Source organism: Lacerta agilis, chromosome 4, assembly GCF_009819535.1.
Source record: "Lacerta agilis isolate rLacAgi1 chromosome 4, rLacAgi1.pri, whole genome shotgun sequence".
In the NCBI taxonomy this organism is placed as follows: Eukaryota; Metazoa; Chordata; class Lepidosauria; order Squamata; family Lacertidae; genus Lacerta; species Lacerta agilis.
The window spans coordinates 70964282-70987933 of record NC_046315.1 but is presented as its reverse complement, the minus strand read 5'-3'; the positions used below and the strand labels follow the sequence as shown (position 1 = coordinate 70987933).

Genomic DNA, 23652 nt, shown 5'->3' with positions numbered 1-23652 from the left:
CATGTCCCTTCCTCATGGTGGTGTCCAGATATCTGCTTCTGTAAAATGCTTGCAGGGGAGGAATTGCATAAAGAAGCTGTAAGAAGAATGGTGTGTAAAACACAGGAACTCACCCAAGGCAACTTGATGGTAGCAGCAACGTTAATGTATTTTTAATCTTTGTTGGAAGCTGCCCAGAGTGGCTGGGGGAACCCAGCCAGATGGACAGGGTACAAATAAATTATTATTATTATTATTATTATTATTATTATTATTAGGTGGGGTGAGGTGGTGAGAATCAACTGTCTGACCTACAGCTCAATCCACTGAAGCGAAGGACATTCTCCCCTCTTACAGGGTTTCTGAAAACACCATCCTTTTGCTATTAGTAAATATTAGGTTGGCTCCCAACTTAATCATGCTTAGAGTAGGCTCATTGAAATAAATGGCTCTTACGTTAGCCACGACTAACACAAAACTCATTGATTTCAGTGGGCCCACTCTAAACCGGTATCTAAACCGGTATCTGTTTAAATCACCTTTATGCCTTGTGTTTGCATCTCAAGGTTGTATTGCTCGCATGTATACAATGTTTATGTTCACATGTAAACATATGTATTATATAGGCCCCATTGCCAAGAAACCTTGATTAACTATGGTGAAGCTGCATGTGCATTTGGAGCCTCATCCTAATCATGTTTACTCAGAAGTAAATTGAGCAGGGTTGCCATCCTAGCAGTGGCAACACATATCTACCACTACAAAATAAAAGAAATATGTCGTCAGTCTTAAGCAAAATCTTTTTAGAACAAATAAGGGCTGCAAATCATTTGAAAATGCCCCCCTCCTCTGTGTGTGTGTGTGTGTGTGTGTGTGTGTACGCGCATAGACAAAATTAAAGATCTCTCCCTCTCTACGCTGCACTCAAGTTTCCCCAAGCCGAAAAGCCCCAGTTCAGCACGCAAGAAGCCATCCCTTGCCTTCGGAATCCCCTTCCTTCGAAACAGCACAATTTAGGAAGCGCTTGCCTTAGCAGTCTCGAGTTCTCCTGTGTAAAGAAAGGGAGTCGGTGATTAATTTGGGCTATTTCTGCCATGGGTGCAGCGGCCTCTGCTGGCGCGCGTCTGCTTGGCAGCCGTTCGACTACAAGCCGAGCGAGAAGCCATGTGGATTTTACGAGGGGAAGACTAGGGGTGACGGGAGAGGACCAGGGGAGATCGAGGGGGAGCAAAGAGGCAACCCCCAGCCGGCCAAGCAGTCTTGGAAACGGGGGTTATTACTTGGATCTTTACATTTGACTCCCCGCTAGACTCCCCCCCCCCCCACACCACCACGCTTTTTTGGCGCCGAGGTGGAAGATGCTCTGTTAAGAGAGAAGCCTGGATCACCGCGGCAACCCCAGCTCAAAAGCAGATCGGCAAGGGAGGCGAAATCCACGCGGTGGGCCAGCGTTGGTAAGCTTTTCTTGGCTGCACGGCGAACTCGCGGTTGGGTGAGCGCAGCTCCATGGAGCAGGCGAGATCCGCAGGAGAGCAGGGATGGTGGGCGAGGAGAACCGAGGGAAGGGAGCGAGGGAGGGTGGACCTCCTCGGGGGAGACAACGCACAGGGCGACCCCCCACTTCCTCAAGCCCGCCAGCAGGTCGGGAAGGGAGGCAAACTTTGCTCGCTGGCCCGGCTGCTCTGGCGCAGCTGCGCTCCATCCGTCCGCTTGGACCGCTCAGTGGACGTCGGTTGAAGGTGGGGGGTCGGGACGGGGAGGGTTTCCCCCGCCTCTGTCCCGGCTGGCCAGAGCGATGGAGCCGGAGGGAGAGCCGCACTTGTGCTCTTTCGCCGGAGTTTGCGGGAGTTGGAGAGCGCGGCGAGGCGCGAGAGGAGAACCGGGCGCTCGATCGGCTTCATTGCAGCAGCGGCGGCAGAGGCAGAGGCAGTAGCAGCAGCAGCAGCAGCAGCAGCGGCAGCGGGAGCAGCAACAAGGGCTGCAAGCCACCCCGTCCTGCGTGGATCCGGCCACGGGTACACAGCCATTTCCTTGGGTCAGAAGATGGAGTGGGGGTGTGCATGCACACTTGGCAGGGAGATCTAGGCAGAGAGGGATCCAGAGAGTAGTAGGATCTGGGGTGGGGATGGTGGTGGCCGTGATGGTGGTGGTGGTGGTGGGAAAGTGGGGTGAGGCTGTTTGCGCGGGTCTGCGTGTGAATCCCCGGGCAAGAGATCAGTGGCAGAGAGGCTTCGCTGAGAGGTAAAGGACTGCAGTGCCCTCTTTCTCTGGCCAAGTGAGGGAGGTGAAGCGGGAGAGACATCCGCTGGTCCAGATCTGGACCATTTCGAAGGAGGAGGCAAGGAACCCACCTTCTTTTCCACCAGGAGGATTAATAATAATAATAATAATAATTAAAAATCATCTGCACTTAGGGCCAGGTCGTATCTCCCCACTCCTGGTGTCTTTCGCTGGTCACCTGAATTCTGCTTAAGGCTCGGTGATCGCCACAGCACTTTGAAAAACGGAGGAGAACCTCCCTTCGCTGCTTCCATTGCATGGCTCGATGGAGTGCAGGGTTATTTTAGTCTCAGGTGCGGGGGGGGGGGGGGGGGGGGGGGGAGGAAAGGAGCCCAGAGTTGAAAGGCTGCTTTGTTTTGTCACCTCTGCATCCTGATCAGACAGATCAGGAAGAGGAGGGAGAGATGCTGCCCTCGCATACAGTCATAAGGAGAATTTTTTAGTATTTGGGGGGACGGAGGGACAGGCAGGTATGCAGGCAGGCAAATAAAGGAATACCAGTCAATCCTGCAAGCAGGTATTTTGTTGCCATGCCAGCCCCCCTCCCCATTTCCCCAACTCCTTAGTGTGTCGTTAAGGGGCTTCTAAGCAAATGAGGCCTTTGCTTTCTATATACCGTTCTTTATGTGTGTACTCTGACTTCCAGGATGTATTAGCTAGCTTCTTGCGGTTAAGAAAATAGCCAGGTGAGACAAAGGGCATCTGAGGGAAGTGTGTCTGTGTGTAGACATGCACACACACACACACACACACACATCATAATAATTAAAAAGAGGAAAGGTTAAGTGCCTATTTTGTAGTTTTTACACATTTGTTTTGCAATGGATGTTCCACTGTGAGCAGGGCAAGTACTTCCTTGCCTGATTTGCGACTCATGGATCAGATCTATCACTATATCAATACATCTATGGAAAGGCAATTATAGGAACTGGTTGCAACCTCAAAAGATCACCAATACGCTGGGGTCCTCATTATCCAAGCAGCTCAGGATAACGGAATACACTTGGACATCCTTCATGTAGAGAGAGATGCTCACACAACCTTATGTAAATTCCACTTCTCAACGAATTTGGGGTCTTTGAGGAATGTTTCGGATATCTCCCCAATGGGTTAGACAAATGATGTGCAGTGTATTGCTTGATATCTGACCTAGTTGCTGTCTTTAAGTTAACACTTATGTGCATTTCTGCCTCTCTTGTCCTCTGCAGTTTCAGAACAAAGGTGGCGAAAGGTACACCCCTGCAAAATCAGCTGCTTCTATTAATAATTTCACTGGGAATGGACAATGGGATGTTCTCTGGTTTTATCATGATCAAAAACTGCTTTCTGCTCAGCATTTCTATGAGTTTAGCCAGTCATTTTGGGTAAGTCACCATATGTGTGTGTGTTCTTAAAAAATAATAAAATTTTACATGATGATGATGATGATGATTTAAATGAATGGAAACCATTATTTCTGAGGAGTTAAGAGAAAGCATCCTAAAGCATACTTGATACCAAGAAATGGATGTGCTACAATGACAGAGTGCTGGATTTGGAGTGATCAGTATTGTGGTTTTGCCAGCCTCAATTCCCCCGTCTGTAAAATAGCAACAATATGGACCTAATATATAAGGATATTTCTGAGCTCATGTAAAATACAGACACACAACAAGCAGAGTGTTTTACTGTCGCCATCGGCGTTATTTCTTCTTCAATGTATGTAGTTGTAAGGGACAGGGATGTGAGCCAGTCAGTTCACTGTGTGCCTTAAAACACGATAAAGCAAGCAAAATAACTGCATGAGTAACTTGCTCATTAGCTTTCCCTGTTACTGCTTGTACCCTCCAGAAAGGGGAATTAAAGCATTAGTGAAATGCACATGCTCCATGTGTATTCAAAACTTGTGCATCACACCGAAAGGCAGCAGGGCAGATGCATAAGTCCTTCCTTCATGCATTGGCTTGAAGGGGGCGTCACTTACACACCTGCTCTCTGTCCCTTATGGAAATGGGCAAAGCAACCTTCAGTTCCCCAAGCTATTGATTGGCCCAAGCACATCATTTTAACTCTTTTGAGCATGTTTCATGGCCTGAGTTTACTGCTACAGTGCTACAGTGATCACATTAGGAACAGGGATAGTGCAAGTAGACAATGTCGAAAATGTCAGCCCTTCCTCTACTTGAATAGATCACCCCTTCTGGACTTGGGTCTAGTCCTCCTACATGCAGGGCCAAACTCAAATGCCCTGGGCCCTTCTCCCTCCTCTGTTCCCTTCCCTCTCTACAAAAGGTGGTGAATCAGAGAGCAAGTCCCCTCATCACTGGCAAATGACACTCTCAGTGCATCATTTCCCGTTGGGTTATGGGGCTTGTCTGCAAGACCCATGGATCCCTAGTTTCCTGACCTCTGCCAGAGGGCACCTTCTCCACTTCCCCTTGGAGAAAGGGGTTGGTGGCTGATGGAAAGAGTAAGATGCTTGGGAGAAGGAGGTTAAACAACTATCAAGGGCAGCCCCAGACATTTTTGTTTTTCCTGAGCAGCAGCAAATGGCACTCTTCCAAGTCAAGGTCCACAGTACTCCTGGACAGGGCTTCCCCCCCCCCCCAGCCACAACTCAATTCCAGAACCTCTCAGATGGGTGCCATTGCCATTATAAGAGAACAAGTTTAATGGTGAGCTCTGGCACCTCTTTTTCTAGAAAAATAGCACTGCTCCTGGACATATGCAGAATTAGCTTAAAAGGAATGTTTTATTTCAGATCAGTAAATGCAGAAAACAGCTAGTGCAACTCTGCTGCCTCCCCTTCCCACAGGTACAGAAGTCTGCCTCCTCTGGGGGCAGAGATAAGAATTTTTTCACAAGTTGCAATATATCCTATGTTTGTGAACAATTCCACCCCTCCCCCACAATTATGTTGTCTTTATCCATAGAGGATTACTAGTGTAGCCTTATCCTCTTCATGCTTTTATTATTTTTGGTGGGGTTGGCAGGGGAAAGAGAGAATGAAGATTAATTATTTGTGTAGGTGGTGGGGGGAACTGCTGCTACTTCCCCCCCCCCCAGCAATTGCTGCCTGCAGTGGGCACTTTCCTCTGCCCAATGCTGAGGGCTGGCCCTGTTCAGGGTAAAAAAAGAGAGAAACCCAAGCTTCAGGATTGTTTGATTCATATAGCCAAGCAGCCGACCTGATTTATGAGCTGAGCAGCCGGGGTCTTGCCCTCTTCTCCAGAAGAAGAGCCAGGCTTGTGTTCCAGCATTCAGCTCTCTGGGATCACAAAAGTCAGCGTCGCTGTAAATCAACAGAAATGAAGCGTGCCCATAGGTTGCAAGCTCCTGGTTAGCTGAAGGAAGTGGGAATACTGTTGGGGCAATGGCTTGCTATCTATTTGCTTAATTCTTTCCTGTGTACTTCTGGAAATATGAATTCGCTAGGGTGGCCTTAGGCAAGCTACTGTCTGCCAGACTCAGGGCCAAACCAGGTGTACACAGCAATGGTGTGTGTGTGTGTGTGTTCTTAGGCAGTGGAGAGACCTGATCTCTGTTCAGTTCTTGGTGGGAGCATGAAAGCTGTCTTTATAGCTGGAATCAGACTCCTCTCCCTCGATGATTACTTAAGGAAAAGCAAGGTACACAGCTGCCTGCTACATACTGAATACACATCTATTTTGACCCCGCCCTGCCACTTCTCTGTTTGAAATATTGAAATACAGTATACTGGCCCACCCTATAAAATGGTTGCAAAGATCACAAAGAAAGAAAAACCACTCAAAAGTGCTATATAAATGCTGAACAATTACTACTGAATGAATTTGAAGGTTGCATTTGAGAAATTGCGGGGGGTGGGTAAAAATCAATACTTTTGGTGAACCCATTGTTTTAGTAATGTGCTATACAGGCAAGCATTGAGGTTAAATGCAGAGTTGCTATATTCTTACTTGATTATTGTAGGGAAAGGAGAAAACTCTTGTGTTCTTGCAATTAACAATGCAACCCGGGTAGATTTTAGTGGAACATCAAGTTTAACCAGAAATGTGCTGAGATTTTTTTTTTGGGGGGGGGTGTTGCTTTTTTTAATGCACCCTTGTCCTTTCCTCAGAGCTTTGTAGAAATTTTATTTTACAAAAACAATGTAATATAGGTTAGTCAAGTTTCATGTTTTAGATAACAACCAAGCCAGATGTTGCAAATACTTGGACCTCAGGACCTTGACTAGAACGAGAACAACAAAAAGTTTTCCTTGTCTTTGATTCATCCTCCCCAGATTTTTGTTTGATGAAGTAACAAAAGAAACAGAAAAACAAAAGCAGACAAAACAAGCCAATTGCCCAGAACACAGTAGAAACTCATAGTAGGGTATACCACAGTTGGGAGGGGTTGGGATGAGTTACGCTGGATCACTGGTTTCAGTGGAAAGTGACATGTTGTTCTGGTTGCCTGGGCAGTTGGGACACTGATCTCTGCTTACTCAGTAGTTTAAGAAGCAGGGTGGTGAAGAATAAGGGTTGTCAGAGCAGAAATGTGAAGGGAAGATAGTAGCTGTCCAAGGAAGCCCTCTCCAATAGCTCCCAAGATCACAGCAGACAGGAGTGAAAGGGAAAATGAGTAAGGGTGAAGCCAACCTCTAGCACTCTTGCTTGGAGTTGCTTGTACTGATACACCATCAATAAAAAGGACATAAATTTGTGATTCCTATAGTTTAAAGAGAAATGCACATTGCCATTGTGTGGATGACTGACAAAGTGACCTGGGTGCTGTCCAAGTGCTGATTGTGGATGGGCAATTTCAAGATCCTTCTTCTCCCAGCTTATGGTTCTTGGACCCAGACAGGGCTTTAAAAAAACATGATGCCTTCAAATAGAGGTTTGTCCTCTGACAGCTCTTTAAAAGGAGACTGTCCTCTGTAAAGTATGGTGCATGAACACCCTAAGGCTAGGCCAAGTAATCTTATCTCCCCAGGACACTCATGGAGTTGTAGTTCTGTGTGGAAGGTTAGGGATATCTAGCAGGGGCTTCCATCTTAGCACCTTCATTACAGTCTTGCAAGCAGGACCTAAAAGCAACAACCCCTTCTCCACTTGTGATGCCCAGTCATACCGCCTCCAGCTGTGGAGGTAGAACATAGCAATGCAATTCCCAGGACTCTTGGTAGGAAGTCAGGCCAGACAAAACAGGCCTAAAACCGATTTGTGTGTGTCACATGAGTTGTAAATCGGCCCTCTGTCTTTGCTTTTATATAAGGTTCCAGAGATGCGAGGACACAGGTTCTGCTGCTTTGCAGTTCATGCCTCTGTCAGTATTTGTGCTGTTTAGCTTCATTATTATATTGAACAGAGTATTAAGCAAATGATTGCTAGGGGCTTATTTAGCTTTCTGAGATCACATGAGACCAGGAGCATGCTCAGTAAGGGTACTAGACTGTCTGCCTTGAATTGCCTGTGGTTTCTGATTCTGGCTAACAGCCAGAACACCACTACCCAGAATCCTCAGGTGATCCCGGAGAGGCTGTCCCATTTGCAAAGCTCTTGGTGGCTCATCTGCAAAGCTCCCAGTTGGAGCCTCCTCCTTCAGAATAGCTCATCCTATTTTAAAGCAGGAGACTGGAATAAATCTGCATCCTTTCAGCTATTATGAGTCTTAAATGCAAGCCAACATTTTCTAGATGAAATTTGGCCTTGTATCTTCTTTGATTCTCTGATTCTATTAAAACAACAACAACAACACACACACACAATCAGATGCAGATGCCAGAGCCAGGAAAATTAGCCCTCTTGTATGATTCAGGATAAAGCTTTCCCAATGAATGGTAACAAAACCAGGCATTTTAGTACGAGACCAACTCGGCAGGGATAGGCAGCCTTTCTGCATTCTGCCATTTATCCTTGCAGTAAAGCAGTTCTTAAAATTGGTAAAACTCGCCGAACAAATCCCTGTAACCAACTGCAGGGGTAAAGTTCCTAATTCACTGCAATGTTGGCTGTAGACTGTCCTGATGCTCAATTCTCTCAGCAATGCAGGGATGTGTGGGAAACGTGCATAATAAAGCACAGAAATTCTGTCCTCGTTTAGCTGCGGTTTAGTAACTAGCTTGTGAAATGTTTGGGGATTCCTCAGAAAGGCCCTATAGATCTTCATAAGGCTGGGTCCCATAATTTAAAGCAGCATTTTCGGCAAAGTCATTTGACACCTAGAGTTGTTGTTTGTCACAACCAGGCACTTCTGTAATTACTTTTTGTTTTACGGTGCATTTTGTAAAAGCAGTAAACTAAAATCCAATGTACTATAAGAGATTCAATATATGGCCTTCCTAGTCACTGTAGAATTCAGAGAGGCCTCTTTTATTCATAGGCTACTATGCAGCTAAACTATTTGCCAGCCGCTTGGATAGCATTTATTGGCCAAGAAGTACAATATGAATCCTTGGGGGGGGGGCGAATAAACATTTAGGAAGTAGAGGCAAAACAAAGTTCATTGTAAATTTGCAGCATAGTGATGCTTCAAAAGGCTTTTTTTAAATGCAACATTCCATCCAAAGCTGAAACAATGGAGAAAGTTGCTCCCAAATAAATTTCAGCTTTGGTTTTAATACTGTAGCAAAACATACGCCAATGTATCTTGTTATCAGGACAGAAGCCTCAAAATGCTACTAAATATATATATCTTGAAAATTCTTAATTTTGAAGAAGAGAAATTTACTAGGTGATGCACTGGCTATGCTTGAAACCCACACCTAACTATCCAAATTTAAGCAGGTGTGGTGGTCACTCCCCCTCCCCTTTTCTGTACACCCAAAGCTGCTCTCCCCTCAAATCCATGATCCTATACTGATACATTTCAATAAAGGTTTTAAGTAGTGAATATCCATACACACATGAAATTGGGGTGGCAACTGCACCTACATTGTTTGAGAATTGGGAAGAGGGGGGGAACTCCCCCCCCCACACCATTCATCTCTGCTAGAAAAGTTCGAGGAAACCCAATATCTGTTTTCCAAAGCTCCAGATATGCTCCAGTAAGATACTTTGCACATTCCCTCACTCACTTCAAATATAGGAGACAGTTTTGTGAATGTATTATAATGCGTCAACTCAGATCACGGACTTTCCACCCTGACATGAGCTGGACATTGTATAGATGGGGAGTCTCTTAAGTGTGTGTTCTGCATTGATACGCAACAAATATTATTCTGGCTTTCTGAAGAGATTGATTGCGATGGATAACTGAAAGTCTTCAACATGGGAGAGGCACCTGCCAGTCTTTAGCAAAGACAATATGCTGCAACAGGCCAATACTCTGCCATTTTCCTCCATCAGTGGATGAGGTGAACAGCCTTCCCTAAACTGGTGCCTTCCAGCTGTTTTGGACTACAACTCCCATAACCCCCAGGCAGCATAACCAGTGTTCAAGCTGGTTATGGGAGCTGTAATCCAAACCAACTGGAAGGCATTAGCTGAGTGAGTCATTCAAAGTACTTCACATAGAAGTGTCCCTTCCTTCCCTCCTTACTGTACTCGTACTTTTTTTTGGGTCACTTTTGCAAGCTGAAGGCAGAGAACAGTTGCTGGTGTTAATAGGGATATATATTACATGTTATTGTGTTCTTCCTTCAAGGGGGTGAAGGAAATATACACAGTTCTCCCCTCCATTTTTATATTTACAACAACCCTATGAGGTAGCTTAAGCTGAGAGGCAGCGACTGGCTTCATGACTCAGGGAAGGATTTTATCGTGAGTCTCCTTATACTGCTACTCCCCACTGACTTCCCACAGTCATTTTCTTCAGAGTTTTTTTTTTAAAAAAGTGATGCTGTGCTTGGTGTTGGTGTGCACTGCACATTCCTCTTTGCCCCCTGATTAAGGGTTTTGGATGGTTCCGTATTGTTTAAAAACCTGCAAATACTATTTGACCTGAGGCAACAGGGGGGGGCAAATGGAAGAGATGTCTGTACACCACGACAGCTAATGGTTCTCTCTGAAAGCACTTTTCGCTTTCTTTAAAATGGTTCTCTGCCTCATGCCCATACCCTTTCTTTATTAAGATATTGTAAAGTATTCTCTCTGCCTCCATGTTCATTAGATTTGCCTCTATTCCAAGACCGGGAAACAGATTTACAAAAGTGACCGAATCATAAAAACTCAGTCTCCCTGTTGTGAAGAGACACTCTCAAAGATCTCCGTTTCCATGGGTGAGACCCACGCATCCCAGAACCATCAATGATAAGGGGAATTTGTACCAGGAGCTACATTTCACTTGATGTCAAAAGTAATCCATCGGTTTTAATTACAGAAATGGAAGGAGCTCATTAAGGGCAACCCTCGTTGACGTAAGATTCTTTCCCACAGAACATTCACCAGTGGTTTTTTAAAAAAATATTTCAAATGAAAAGCTCTACACTCTCCCAGTAGCTAATAACTCCCAATATTTTGTTTCTGATCAAGCCACATAAATCATGTCCGCCAATAACTTTGGCGATCGCTTTCTATTTCAGCACTTCTGCAGTTGTGGAACAGAGAAGTATTAAAGGAAAGAAGGAACTAGGGCACATACTAGTCTGGTGCAGTACCCAGAGTATTTGATTTGGATGTGGGGAAGCTAGGTTTTAATACCCAATCAGCCCCGGAGGTCTCAACCCAACCTACCTTTTAGGGTCATAGTGCAGCAGAAATACCTCTCTGAGCTTCTCGGAGGATATAGATATAACGCATATCATTTTCTGTAGCTTCACAAATCCAACATGCCAATATGCTGCCAGCACGAGTCAGACAAAGGCAAACACAAATTCTTGCTTGACTGAATACTCTCCCATATCGGCTAGTCAGATGGGGTGCTCAAAAGCAGGATGCAAGCCCAATAGCCCTCTCCTGCAGTTGTTGCTCACCATGTTCACAATCATAGTGCCTTTGATCACAGAGGTATTATATAGCCATCAAGACTGGGAGCCATGGTAGATTCACTATTCTTGTTTGGAACAATTAGCAGTGGGACCAAGGATGCTGAAGTACTGAGGAAGTGCTAAGCACTGAATCCTGAAGGTTCTTAGAAAGTCCTTAACCAGATCCTTGAGTTTTCAACTCTGGATGAGACTTCCCTGCTCAGGGAGAGAGCTCTGGCATACAGTGTTGTCATAGTGCTCCCAAATTATGGAGACATCCGATTGCTTTGACACTATGTTATTGTATGCAGTTTTGGAATCTGTTTTACCATATGTGCCTAATACTTTTTTGGGGAACAGTTGTATGCAGGGGCGTAGCAAGGGGGGCATAGGGGGTGGGCCGCCCCATGCTCCATAATGGAGGGGGTGACAAATTATCAAGGAACAATTACTGCCCTACTACGGTGGTTCATAAAAAAAGCTTTTTTAAAAATGCCTGCTCCAAAGGTCTTATCTTACTATACTAGGAATTATATAGCTATATATGAAATTTCATGCATATCAGTTAATATCCTGACCCTCCCCCACCAAAATAGCTGTTTACTTAGCTGTTTTCCTATGTTGTGAAGGCTGAAATTTCAGTTTAGTGGAGCACTTACTGTTCCCAACCCTAACCCTGTGGAAAGCCATCTAATTAGACTTTAATTTGATTTTGAGATGTTTTTGGGAGGTAATTTAATTATTGTTTGATTTTATAACAATGTTATGTATCTGATGTTAGCCACCCTGAGCCCGACTTTGGCCGGGGAGGGCAGGATATAAATAAAAGTTTTTTATTATTATTACTTGTTATTATTCCTTTGTAAGAAAATATGAAATAACATAAAACCATTTTTGCAGGGGGGGGTCAATGGGGGGGGTGACAAGAAATTTCCCGCACCGGGTACCACCTGACCTTCCTACACCTCTGGTTGTATGCCCATTTTGCTAGAGATCAAACATTCATCACTAATCCATGAGTAATCTACTCTGGATAAAATGGTTTGCCTCTACCTTGGTTGATGTTTTAGTGTGGATATAGACACCCAATTGGGATGGTGACCAATGTGGTGAAGCCACCGTCGTGTGACCTTTGAACATAGTTGCCAGATTTTGACACACCACAGATACAAATACATGGCATGATCATAACATGCCACTCGCTGGCTTCCCACGGGCTTGTGACACCAGAGTAATCTCCTGATTAATAACATGTCAAAACACATCAGCCTGCGATGGCTTCACTACAACAGTCACCTTCTCAAGTGGTTTCCCAAATTCATGTTGTTGCTTTTAAATAACATGCATGCATGCATTTCACTCCTTGTGGAAAAGGGGATGCCATACTTGGGGAAGCATAGCAAGGTTGGGGGAAGGCATCTGTGAAAAAGACACCATTTTATGTAATGCTCTACATGTGAGTTGCATCTTGTGTCTTACACAATAAGGCTTTCTGTAAAAGAATTGGATACCGGTTAAAGTGGCCCAGAGTGGATTTTTCAAGTGGCACAATAAGAAAAATGTACTCTTTCATTTTATTGCCAACCAACATAACAAAGAGATGAGATTTCAGACTACCAATCAACACATTCCAGGGACTCACTCACAAATGGTGCTACGCTTTCCCCAGAGAAAACCCATAATAGTAACGGAACATTGGAATCAGATTCTAGACAGAGCCAAGCTCTTTTCTTCTTCTGAGCTTGGGATAATAAATAAATAAATAAAATGCAAACTGCACATATTTCATGCAGGTAAAAACATATGCTGAATCAAGCAAATTGCATCTCTTGCCAAAACAATTTAATAGTCCAATCAGTTCAGCTTCACTGAGACCATCAAAAATGGCAGATGAAATGCCCAGCAAAATAAAATCTGATGTCAGGGTGGGAGGGAGGCTCACATCACTCACATGGAAGGCTAAATCATTCACAATTTTTCAGCATCACCATCTCTATTACTATGAGATTACACAAGCAGGTGTGAGAGAGAAGTGAGGGGGATTGAAGACAATGATACACTGCGGTTACTTGTTGTCAAGGCTTGCATATGATGTCCAGTTGGGCACTGGAAATCACTAGAAACCATTTTAGGCTCCCGGTTCTTCTCCCTATTCTTTTTCTCTCTCAAAGTTGTTTCCTTATAAGCAGCTTTAGACAGAATTAAAATTGCACCAAAGCTTTACAAACCACAAAGCTTACACAAACCACAGTTTGTGTAACGAAAGAGAAATCACCGGCACACTTCCCAAGAAGTGTCAGCTAGCCAGGTACCAAACAATGCAGACTTCCCTTTCTAAAAAGCTCATTGGATTCCTTCTTTTAAGATAGTTTTTCAATGTAGTGCTATATTATATTACATAACATAGGGTGTAATTGCTTCCAGGAAATACTGGGAGCAGGAGACTGTTGGATTAGACAAGAATCATAGGCTTTTGCTAGTCTTAATGTCTCCTTGAAGACAAACACAATTTCAGTTTTTTAAAAAATCCATTGGGGAAATGCTTTATGGCATCCTTTTACTGCCCTTAGAGAAGAGAAATTGCACAAAGGGTTTCAGCTTTCCCTGTGTTTCAGCCTGGCCAGTGGAACAGTAAGTACATTAGATGCTTTTGTCACTGGTCTGCATTCACTCTTTCTAAATTTCTAAGCAAATTCCCAGCTTTTACCACGATGGCCAGAAGAAATCTTGCAGACTCTTTTGACAACAGTTAGAATTTAAGATGACCATATGATCCGTCGTTCTTGGTATTCAATGAGACTGTGGATGTTAATTTCCAGGCATGTATAAAGTTCCTTAATGGAGCAGAGAACACCCAATCAAATGGAGAAAAATGTTTATACCCGGGTGTAAGATTGCCAGAGCCAGAGAGGACATAAGAAAAGCTGTGCTGGATCAAACAAAACACCCATCTAGTCCAGCATCCTATTCTCACAGCATATGACTTTGTGAAGCCTGCAAGCAGAACCTGAGTGCAAGCAGGATTTGTGTTGTCCACCTGCAGTGCCAGTGGGTAGCTTTCTTTCTTTCACCTCTACCCAGCTTTGGGAATGAGGGAGGAGGGCTGCATGATCTCTTAGAGTCCTCACGACTCCATCCCAAAGCCTGGGAAGCTTCTGCTAAGCTTAGGGAGGGAGGTGCAGTGCTCTGGCAGGGTCCGAGAGGCCAGTTTCTCAAAACACACATAACCTCTTTCTCCTCCGTGTAGGCAAGCAAGAGTAATGATCAGAGTTCAAGGACACATTCCAGCCTGGCAAAAATACTCCAGGAGTGTGTGAAGTGTGAAGGGTGTGGCCTGGGGGAAGAGAAGGAGGTGTGGCTGGAGAGGGCATGCGGCCTTGGGAGAGTCCCAGGGGTCAGACAGGCCTGGAGGGTGGTATTTGGCCCTGGGCCTAAGGTTGCTCACCTCTAAAGTTCCTCTAAGGATTGCTGCAGTATTATATTATGTGTAACACTAGAGTGTGACTGATAAGGTTCATATCCTGTTATTCCAAATCATTTGTACCTGTAATTAAGAACACTCATTATGACAGGGTGGCAGTTCCATGCCTACAGTAGCTATGGGCAGTCCCAGTTCCATTCTCGACCCCAATTGCATTTATTGTCCATGTTAAGTGAGAATGGCCATGGGACTGGATCCCCGAATGTCTAGCTTCCATTATGGTTTTGCTCGGCATTACACAACATTGTGGCCATCACTGCTCACAATAACAATTTCATAGGATTAAAATGTTGCTAAAGACTCTGTCTAGCAGATGGCAGAATTTGATCCTCTGGCTGCAACTTAATTAAAGCGGCGCTTTGACGGTGACTATGATCAACTTAGGGAAGAACGCCTTTGACCCATTGGCTACTTATCTGCAAATATCTGCAAATGTTTTCCATTTACTCATCTCAGATTCTGGAGACTGTCCAGCAGTAGCTGAAGAAGAAGGCAATGGGTGCAACAGAATGTCTAGGAATTTGGTGGGAAATGTAATGTTAAAGCAAAAAATAAAAATAAAAATGACGGTTTTTAAAGTTGTTCTGAGTAGGGGTGAGAAAGAGACTTGTCATCACCTTACAGAGATTATAGAAAGAGTGTTCTATAATTTGAGAATTTGAGGCCTGGTGCTTACAAATAACATTTGTGCGAGATAAACCTGTCTGTGGACTGTACTATTTCAAACTGTGTGTGTGGACTCATGTGACTGAATGTATCTCTAATACTCCCTGCACATAGAAAACCCTCTTATCAGGGAGAAGGGTTGGTTTATTACAGTAGTCCTCAACATTTTCAGACCCAGGACATGCTTTTAATCCTAACCAGCATTTGGGAACCCATTTCTTATTCTTTTACCATACATTTGCATGGTGGTAGTGCTCTTTTTGAGACCCACTTCAGATCAAGCCATGTCCCACTAGTGGGTTCCAACCTACCAGCTGAAGACCAGTGGTTTATTTTATTTATTTAAAAAAATTATATACCACTACTCATTTAAAAAATCTCAGAGCAGTTTCCAACAGTCACACATAAAACCATACAATAAAAACCGTGTGTGTGTGTAATAAAATTAGAAACCAGCCTTAATGGAAATATGTATTCTTAATTGCCTGCAGAAGCCTGGCGGAATAGAACCTCTTTCAGATGGCATTTAATGGTCTAAACCAGGCATGACCAAACTTGGCCCTCCAGCTGTTTTGGGACTACAACTCCCATCATCCCTAGCTAACAGGACCAGTGGTCAGGGATGATGGGAATTGTAGTCCCAAAACATCTGGAGGGCCAAGTTTGGCCATGCCTGGTCTAAACAGAAGGTACCGTACCTGCTGAATTGCTGTTGGCATAACAATTCCACAGGACTGGGCTGATGACACCAAAGGCTCCATTTCTTGTTTTTGTCAAATGAGCCTCATCAGGCTGAGGAACAAGTTGTTAACCCAACCTCTGAATGCTGAAGGTCCCAGGTTCAGTCCCTAGAATCCCCAGGAAGGGTTGGAAAAGACTCCTTCCCTGATATCCTGGAAAGTCACTGCCAGTGAGTGCAGGGTATTGAGCTAGATAGATCAGTATATTGAGTATTAAGCTAGATAGGTCAATGTATTGAGTATTAAGCTAGATAGTTTAATGGTCTGGCACAGCTTCCTATGCTCTCTCTCTCTGTGTGTGTGTGTGAATGAAACATTCAATCCCATGAGCCCCACCCCCCAAAGCCCACCAGCAGTCAGAAGTGATACAGTCCACAAACCCCAGTTCCCCACACCATATGCATTTATGCAGTGCTTTTTTCCTGGGGGGATGCAGGGGTTACACATACCCCTAAACATTTTGTGAATCTTTGTACTTTTGTCCATTTACTGTATTTATTTCCCCTGATTTGAACTATAAAATGGTGATTTTCTTGAGTCAAAATGAGAGTACCCCTAAACATATTTTAAGGGGGGGGGGAAGCACTGCATTTATGGAACTATTAGAGAAACAAAGAAAGGGGACAAAAAGGGAAGCGATAAAGCAAGGGTGAACAAATCTCAGGTTCATGGTGTTTAGTTGTTTTTTTACTGGAACCCCAAGATCTACCAACCAGGTGGAAAAGAATTGCTGAGTGGGGCAACACACTTGTAGAATTAAGGAGCAGGGTGCTTCTGAGCAAACTGAATTTGTTTTCGATACCAAAACTGAATGCACAGCCCTTTCACACAAAACCCCTCTCCAATTTTCCCCCTAACTTCCACCCCTGATATCACCAGCTTAATTTAGAAAAGGAGGGAAGGGAAGATGCTTTGTTTTCACTGCTGTTAAACAATTGGGAGCCAGAAGCCTTGCTTACCTGCTGCAAATTACTCCTTGATCTATCCAGCCGTGGCCGGCCCCTTTGAACAAAGGCGACACTGCCCCAGCAACCTCAGTGCATCTTCAGCTGGCCCCCACCTGCCTGCCTTTGAACTTACAACCAGTCAGGGCATGGCTCTGTCTGTAACTGGCTCTGGCTCCACCTACTGTCGGCCTCCCTGCCTTCCACCCTATCAGTTCCAATGGACACCAGGCACCACTGGACCTACCAATAGATTCTGATTTACTCCTGGAAAAGAGGAAACAAATTGTACCCAGAAGGCCTGGCAATAGGGTGAATCACACTTTTTGCAATGCAGCATGCACGTGTGTCATGCATGTTATGGGGCACCTGTGTGCGTGGCACATGATGGTGGAACACAGTGGTAGAAATCCCCAACAAGCAAAGTCCAAGAGCAACCAAGCCATTGCATTTTTCTGCGGTCCTTGTTTAACCTATCCAATCTCAGATGCCTATGAGATCGATGACACAACCTTTAACTCTTTAGCTGTGTCTCTCAGTTTTTATTGATGTGTCTTCTCCATTCCCCCCCCCCTTTTCGCAGCTTCTCACAGATGCCAACAGCTTCAGGGAAATATGATACCAATGATAACATCACCATCTTCACTAGGATTCTGGACGGCCTGCTGGATGGATATGATAACAGGCTTCGTCCAGGCCTGGGAGGTACAACAGATGTTCCTACAAGCATGCCATTGTAGGGACAAATGCTTAAAACAGCATGCAGTCATGTCCCAGTAAGAGATGACCAAAGATGTGTTTAGGGAGCAGTGGGAGATGGTTAAGAGATCTCCAGAATGTGTGCTGATAGCAGCAGAAGAGTGCCACAAAAATCCCCTGGTACTTTTGTTTTCTCACTGGTTGCATGTTAAAGATTTCCCCGTTTTCAAGTTAGAAAAAGCATCCGCAGCCCACAGAGTTTGTAATCTGTTGCATCGTTCTCAGAGCAGTCCCAGAGAAGTCAGGTCACCTCCTCCGTGTGTATGTTGGCCTTGCAACCAGACAAGGAAGTTGGGGAGGGTGGGAGGAGAACACTGATTTTAAGTTATAGTGGCTTTGCTACAAGACTGTATGAAAGCCACTTGCTATACTGTTTATTATTTATATCCCACATTTTCAGAGATGCTTCAATATAGATTTAAAGCAATACAACAAAACAAAATGAGAACTGAACAGTTAAACAACACCAGCCACAATGTAGTGGAGTCCAAGTAATAGACTGACTTGTCAAAGGCTGCAAAATGACCCAGTAAATGAATGCTTTCGGTCACTTCCTAAAGGCCACTGGGCATTATTGGAACAGGAACAGGAACAGGAAGTGAGTTCAGTTGTCAAGGTGCCACCACTGTCACTGCCTTGCCCCTCACAACCACCCACAACCCCTTCAATAGTTTAAGCACTCAGATACTCTGGACAGCTCCATACATACATATGGAGCTGGAGACTCCATAAAAGCTCAGATGCTTCTTTAGCAGCAACCATAATAAACCTTAAATAGGAAGCACTGATCTATCTCAATATCTAGCTCTTCCTTTGGTGAGAAATGCCTTTTCATTTCAAGAGGAACCTCATCCACTGAAAAAGTGGAGTTTCACCCCAGGGTCATCACACTCACCTACAGAGTAGGTTCTTCCTTTCAATATCCGAATAGAAGTCATATAGAATATTCCCTATATCTGTTTTTGGTTAATTGCAAATCAGTTGCCTCTCAAATCTCAGAATGCTCTATCTTGTAAATCAATAACCTAAATATCTGATAGTGTTACTATAGCCCCAGGTTGTGATGTAAATCACATTACCAAGAAAACATCACCAAGATTTCTAGGATTTTCTGATATCTGAAAAGATTTGTCATGTAAAATCAATATACCATATCTAAATTACTAAGCTGAATAGTTGGCAAAACTCGTGTTTGCCTTAATTACCTAGGCTTTGTTATGACGTTATCATTCCACGAAGCAAGCAAGAATAGAATAGAATCTTTAAGGGGAGGGGGGAATCCCCAAATGAGCTTTAAGCAGTGTTGAAAAAGATCAGAGCATCAGTTTTTAGTACAACCAAGTGAATACTAACAAATGCAGCCAGTTGTGAAATTGGACATTGTTAAATGTTATCATTTAATTTTACCAGTCCAGCTGTTTTTGAAGCTGTGCAGGCATAATTAATGTCCTCTTTGTACCAGAGCTAAACACCATTCATTTCATTCACTCTTGATGGTCGTGGGGACTGGGCTGCTAATGCAGGCATGCAGCAACTTGGCGTGTACAGTGACCCATTTTCTTTCAATGGAAGGGCACCTCTGTGTCTGCACCCCTCTTTGTACATCTATTGAAGCAGCCCACACATTCAGGAGCTCCATATCATGTGCCTTAGGTCTGCTGAATTGCCAGACTTCCTCACTTGCATTAGTCTTGTAGGCGGAGTTGATCTACTGCTGCTACTTACTTCTGCAATGTATCTTTAGCACCAACAAAGTGCTAAGTGCCTTCCTCAACACAGAAACAATATGGTAATTGTCCAGAAGCTGCATAGCATTAAGTGGAAGAGTCAGGATGCCACTGAAGGGTGAAACCCTTCTTTGCTTTGCTATTGCTATAAGATTAGGTGCTCCTCCATGCAAATTGCCACCTGATGGAGCAGTCTTAACTGTTTACATTTCTTTGTTGTAGAGAGAATAACAGAGGTGAAAACAGACATCTTTGTCACCAGTTTTGGCCCTGTGTCAGACACCGAAATGGTAGGTTGCAATGCTGTGGTTCTAAATGTCCCCTGCTGCTATTGCTAGAATGGTCTGGAGGACTGGTTCATTCTTATGAGCTACGGCACTTATACAATGGTCTCTGTTTTACTCCAGGAATATACTATCGATGTTTTCTTCCGGCAAAGTTGGAAAGACGAAAGGCTTCAATTTAAAGGTCCCATGCAACGCCTGCCTCTGAACAACCTCCTTGCCAGTAAGATCTGGACTCCAGACACCTTTTTCCACAATGGTAAAAAATCTATCGCCCACAACATGACCACTCCTAACAAGCTTCTGCGCCTTGAGGATGACGGAACCCTCCTCTACACAATGAGGTGAGGATGAAGCATGTGGATTTCTTTTGACGCTTGCTCTGTGATAGGTCCCCATTTGTGCTGCCCTGTGTTCTTCACAGGAGAGTCAAGGGAAAAAAGTCTCTTGCATACGGTATATTGATGAGAACATCAAAAGAAAGCAGAAGTCATAACCATGCCTTATAACTAGCAATTAACATACAGCTTCTGAACAATGCTGATCTTTTAAAAAAATATATATCTGAAAACTAGATGATGCAGACTTTTCTTTCTTTCTTTCTTTCTTTCTTTCTTTCTTTCTTTCTTTCTTTCTTTCTTTCCAAAAGACTAGTACTTTCCCATTGTATTTGTAGCTGTGATTTTGATCTAAGCCAGAAAGTTGAATCTGTCACTTATTGAACAATCAAAGACTAGGTTTTTCTTTCCTTTTCTTCCTTGACTTTTACTAATCCTAATTAACAGACCATGATGTTAAAGCTTTGGCGAGCACATGAGAGAGGCTTCATTTTAGCAGGTGCCCTTTTTCAGATCAAGCGAGTGCTTTTAAAAAGTCTTTGTGAGTTAGATCAATATCCATATCTTTCATAGCTCTGGTCCTTTCTGATCTAGTGATATTGGAAAGACATACTTTTGCACTGCAATTTGTAAAGGTGGTGGAACAGATTATAAGCCCCTCTATGGCCTGATTTTTTTGTTTTTATTCTCATTGCAAATAAATAGGATGGAATGTAAGCCCCTCTATTGCCTGACTGTTGTTGTTGTTATTGTTCTTCTAATTGCAAATAAATGTTCTGTAATAGTTACTTAGGAGCAACAATTGCATCAGAAGTGTGGTCACACAGACAAAAAATCTAAAGGAAAATTAATGCATTGCATATCATGCACAGCTGCCTGTAAAATATGATTATTGACAAATGATAGTGGCAAGCTTTGGAATTGGCTGGACTTGTAATAGTGAACTTATTATGAGTTCTTCTTCCGTCTCCTGAACTCATTAGGAACTCAAGTAAAGTTTCAACCTGACTCATTGTGACTTTGCTAGCACCATCACATGCAGACATCCTTTTGCAAAACTTTTCTGGAAGTGCCTGCAGCAACAACAACAACAAAAAACCTTCCTGTGAGGTTTCTGTACCTATCAGAGTTTTCCCATTGCTAGTAACGGCATGGTGTAATGGCTAAGAGACTGAGCTATGATTCAGGAAGTCTCCAGTTCACATCTAGCTTCTGCAGTGCACCTCCTAGGTGGCCTTAACCAAGCCGCTCTCTCATTTCCCTCATCTGACAACTCACAACTCTGGACCAAGTTACCTGAAAGTCTATCTCTGTCTGTATAGACCTGTAAGAGCACTTAGATCACCTGAAGAAATTCTAGCTGTGGCACTGCATCCTAGATAGTATCGTCGTGCAGTGACCTGAAAATGCTTGCCTCAGAGAGCAGAGCCCTAGAACCCTTCGAGTCCATTATAGTTTAAGAGTACCTCCTCAATTCCTATCATGGTTTGCAGCAGGGAAGGACTTCCCCCACCTTTTATGAGCCTGATAGCTGCTTCACCAGAACCCTGGTTCCTAGTGAGGAAGCCAAAAGGTGTTGCTTCCTAGTAGAGGATTGACTCCACTTGGCTCCAGAAGCAGGGGGAATGTATTCACAGATAATCAGGAGCATTCCTGTCGGGTTCGTTTCCCTGAGCTTGTATCTGTTCTTAGCCTCTGGGCCAGGGGTGGCACACCGTTTCTTTCAAATTATTTTTATTACTTTTCCAGATTCTTACAAATCCAACCAAATTACTTTAATTTAATACAATTTCTTTTTTAAAAAATCAGGTTTCCCACTCCTGTTGTAAACATATGTCTATATTTTCCTCCTGTAGCCACATCATCTCTTCATTAACATCTATTTCATCCTTCACTTGTTGTTGTCCATTCTTATAACCTACCATCATTGCCTCCTTACAGACAGCACCTCGGTTATTTCTTTAAAATATAAAAACCATTTCATGTGTGTAGTCAGAGCCAGATTTAGGTTTGATGAGGCCCTGAGCTACTGAAAGTAATGGGGCCCTTTATATGTCCAGCTGTCCTTTGTCAACAACAAATTGTCGGCTGTATTTTTTGTGTTGAATATATGCTATATGGTAATTTATGGACCTAATAGGTATCTAAAGCCATTTGCACATAACAAAATATGTATTTTATCAAAGTAATTGTTGAACTGAAATACAATTAAGGAGTATATTAATAGTGAAATATAATTAAGAAGAAGTATATTAAATAGTGAAATAATTATTAAGCTCTAACTTAAAATGATTTTGCTGTTGCTGTATGTAGGTTTTATTTTATTTGTTTTTTATCTTATATTTTGGAAATGTACATCCAGAGTTTTTTCTTTAATTTTTTTGGGCCCCCCAAAAGAGTGGGGCCCTAAGCTATAGCTTGTTTAGCTTATACGTAAATCCAGCACTGTGTGTAGTCCTTCATAATCATTATTGTCTCAGACCCTGTGTGCTGGGAGAGTTAGCTCTTATCTTCCTTTGTTCAGTCTTTGCAGTGTTTACAAAGTCACATTCCAACTTCCGCTGTTCACCACTTGCATGCAGGCTGCAGCTATAAATAACTCACAGATTACATGTCCACTCTCCACCATTAAAATTCCATTCTGGAGTTCTTCCTCAGCATGCAGCTGAAGACAAAGTCTTTTCTCAAATACAGCTTCTTGCCAGATCGAGCAGCAGCCGAGGAGTGGGGCACCTTTTTGACCTGGCAAGCCAAATCTTTAACTCCCCTCACCTCATGGGCCAACTTTGACAGGTGGATGTTGGGTCTGCCAGTCCTGCTCGAGTGGTGGCAGGCCTCGTTGGGCCTCGCCACAGCAGTGGAGGGCCCCGCTGAGTCCCATGACTTCCTCCCAACACACATGACTTCATACATGTGTGACATCATGCGCACGCAAACAGCCTTTCCCCCACCCCCCCATGTCAGCCAGAACTCGGCGTCTCTGTTTGAATTCTTTTGATATTGTCTGCTGCCATAATGTAGCCTTGAAAGGCATCCCTCCTCAAAGCTGAAGCTCTGCAGCCATGAAACTCCAAGTGCTTCATTAAAGTGTCATAGTTGTGAGGACTCAGTACATGGCACAGAGTAAGCAGCAACAGCAGCAGTCAGATGAAAAAGGGCCGTCACTTAGCAGCACAATACAATGCCGCTGGAAGGAGAAACATGCGTCTGATTAGAAGGCAGTCATCTCTGTGTGTGTGCAGCTAAGCCACAGAGTGCAGGCCCAGAGCGGAGTTCTAGAGGGCCGCTCTAGCCATTGCACTCTGTGTCTGGTCCATTCCTATAGATACTCTTTGACAGTGGCTGGCTGTAGGAAGAGGCTCCTTTTCAGCATCCTGCTGCTGTGGCACCTGTAGTTGCTGGGTTTGTTGTGAGTACTCCTGGGTAGCTTTGTGGGACATGGTGATTGAAGCTTTGTAGAGGAAGAGGCAACAGTGGTAGTAGCAGACCACAGAGGGAAGATGCAGCAAGAGAACTGAGAAGCCATGGTTTCCCATCCATTACCTAAACCATAGCCCAAAGCTTGTCACAAACCTCTGAAAATCCTTCAATGTAATGATAGAT

At 43.9% G+C, this 23652-nt stretch overlaps 2 protein-coding genes across 3 annotated transcripts in view; one reads left to right on the top strand and one right to left on the bottom strand.

Annotated features, from left to right (window-relative positions):
• Positions 1-23652, bottom strand: part of GABRB3 (gamma-aminobutyric acid type A receptor subunit beta3) — a 184791-nt gene that overhangs the window by 128261 nt on the left and 32878 nt on the right.
• The window catches only part of GABRA5 (gamma-aminobutyric acid type A receptor subunit alpha5), a 63481-nt gene continuing 41121 nt past the window's right edge, over positions 1293-23652 (top strand). The window contains exons 1-5 of one of the 2 annotated variants that reach the window (XM_033147530.1): positions 1293-1433; positions 3468-3623; positions 17525-17646; positions 19650-19717; positions 19835-20055. In XM_033147530.1, coding sequence (XP_033003421.1) covers positions 3538-3623; positions 17525-17646; positions 19650-19717; positions 19835-20055 — 497 coding nt within the window. In that variant the 5' untranslated portion in view covers positions 1293-1433; positions 3468-3537. Of the gene's footprint in view, positions 1434-1925; positions 1995-3467; positions 3624-17524; positions 17647-19649; positions 19718-19834; positions 20056-23652 lie in introns of those variants that run through there. The other variant, XM_033147531.1, reaches the window with a different exon arrangement.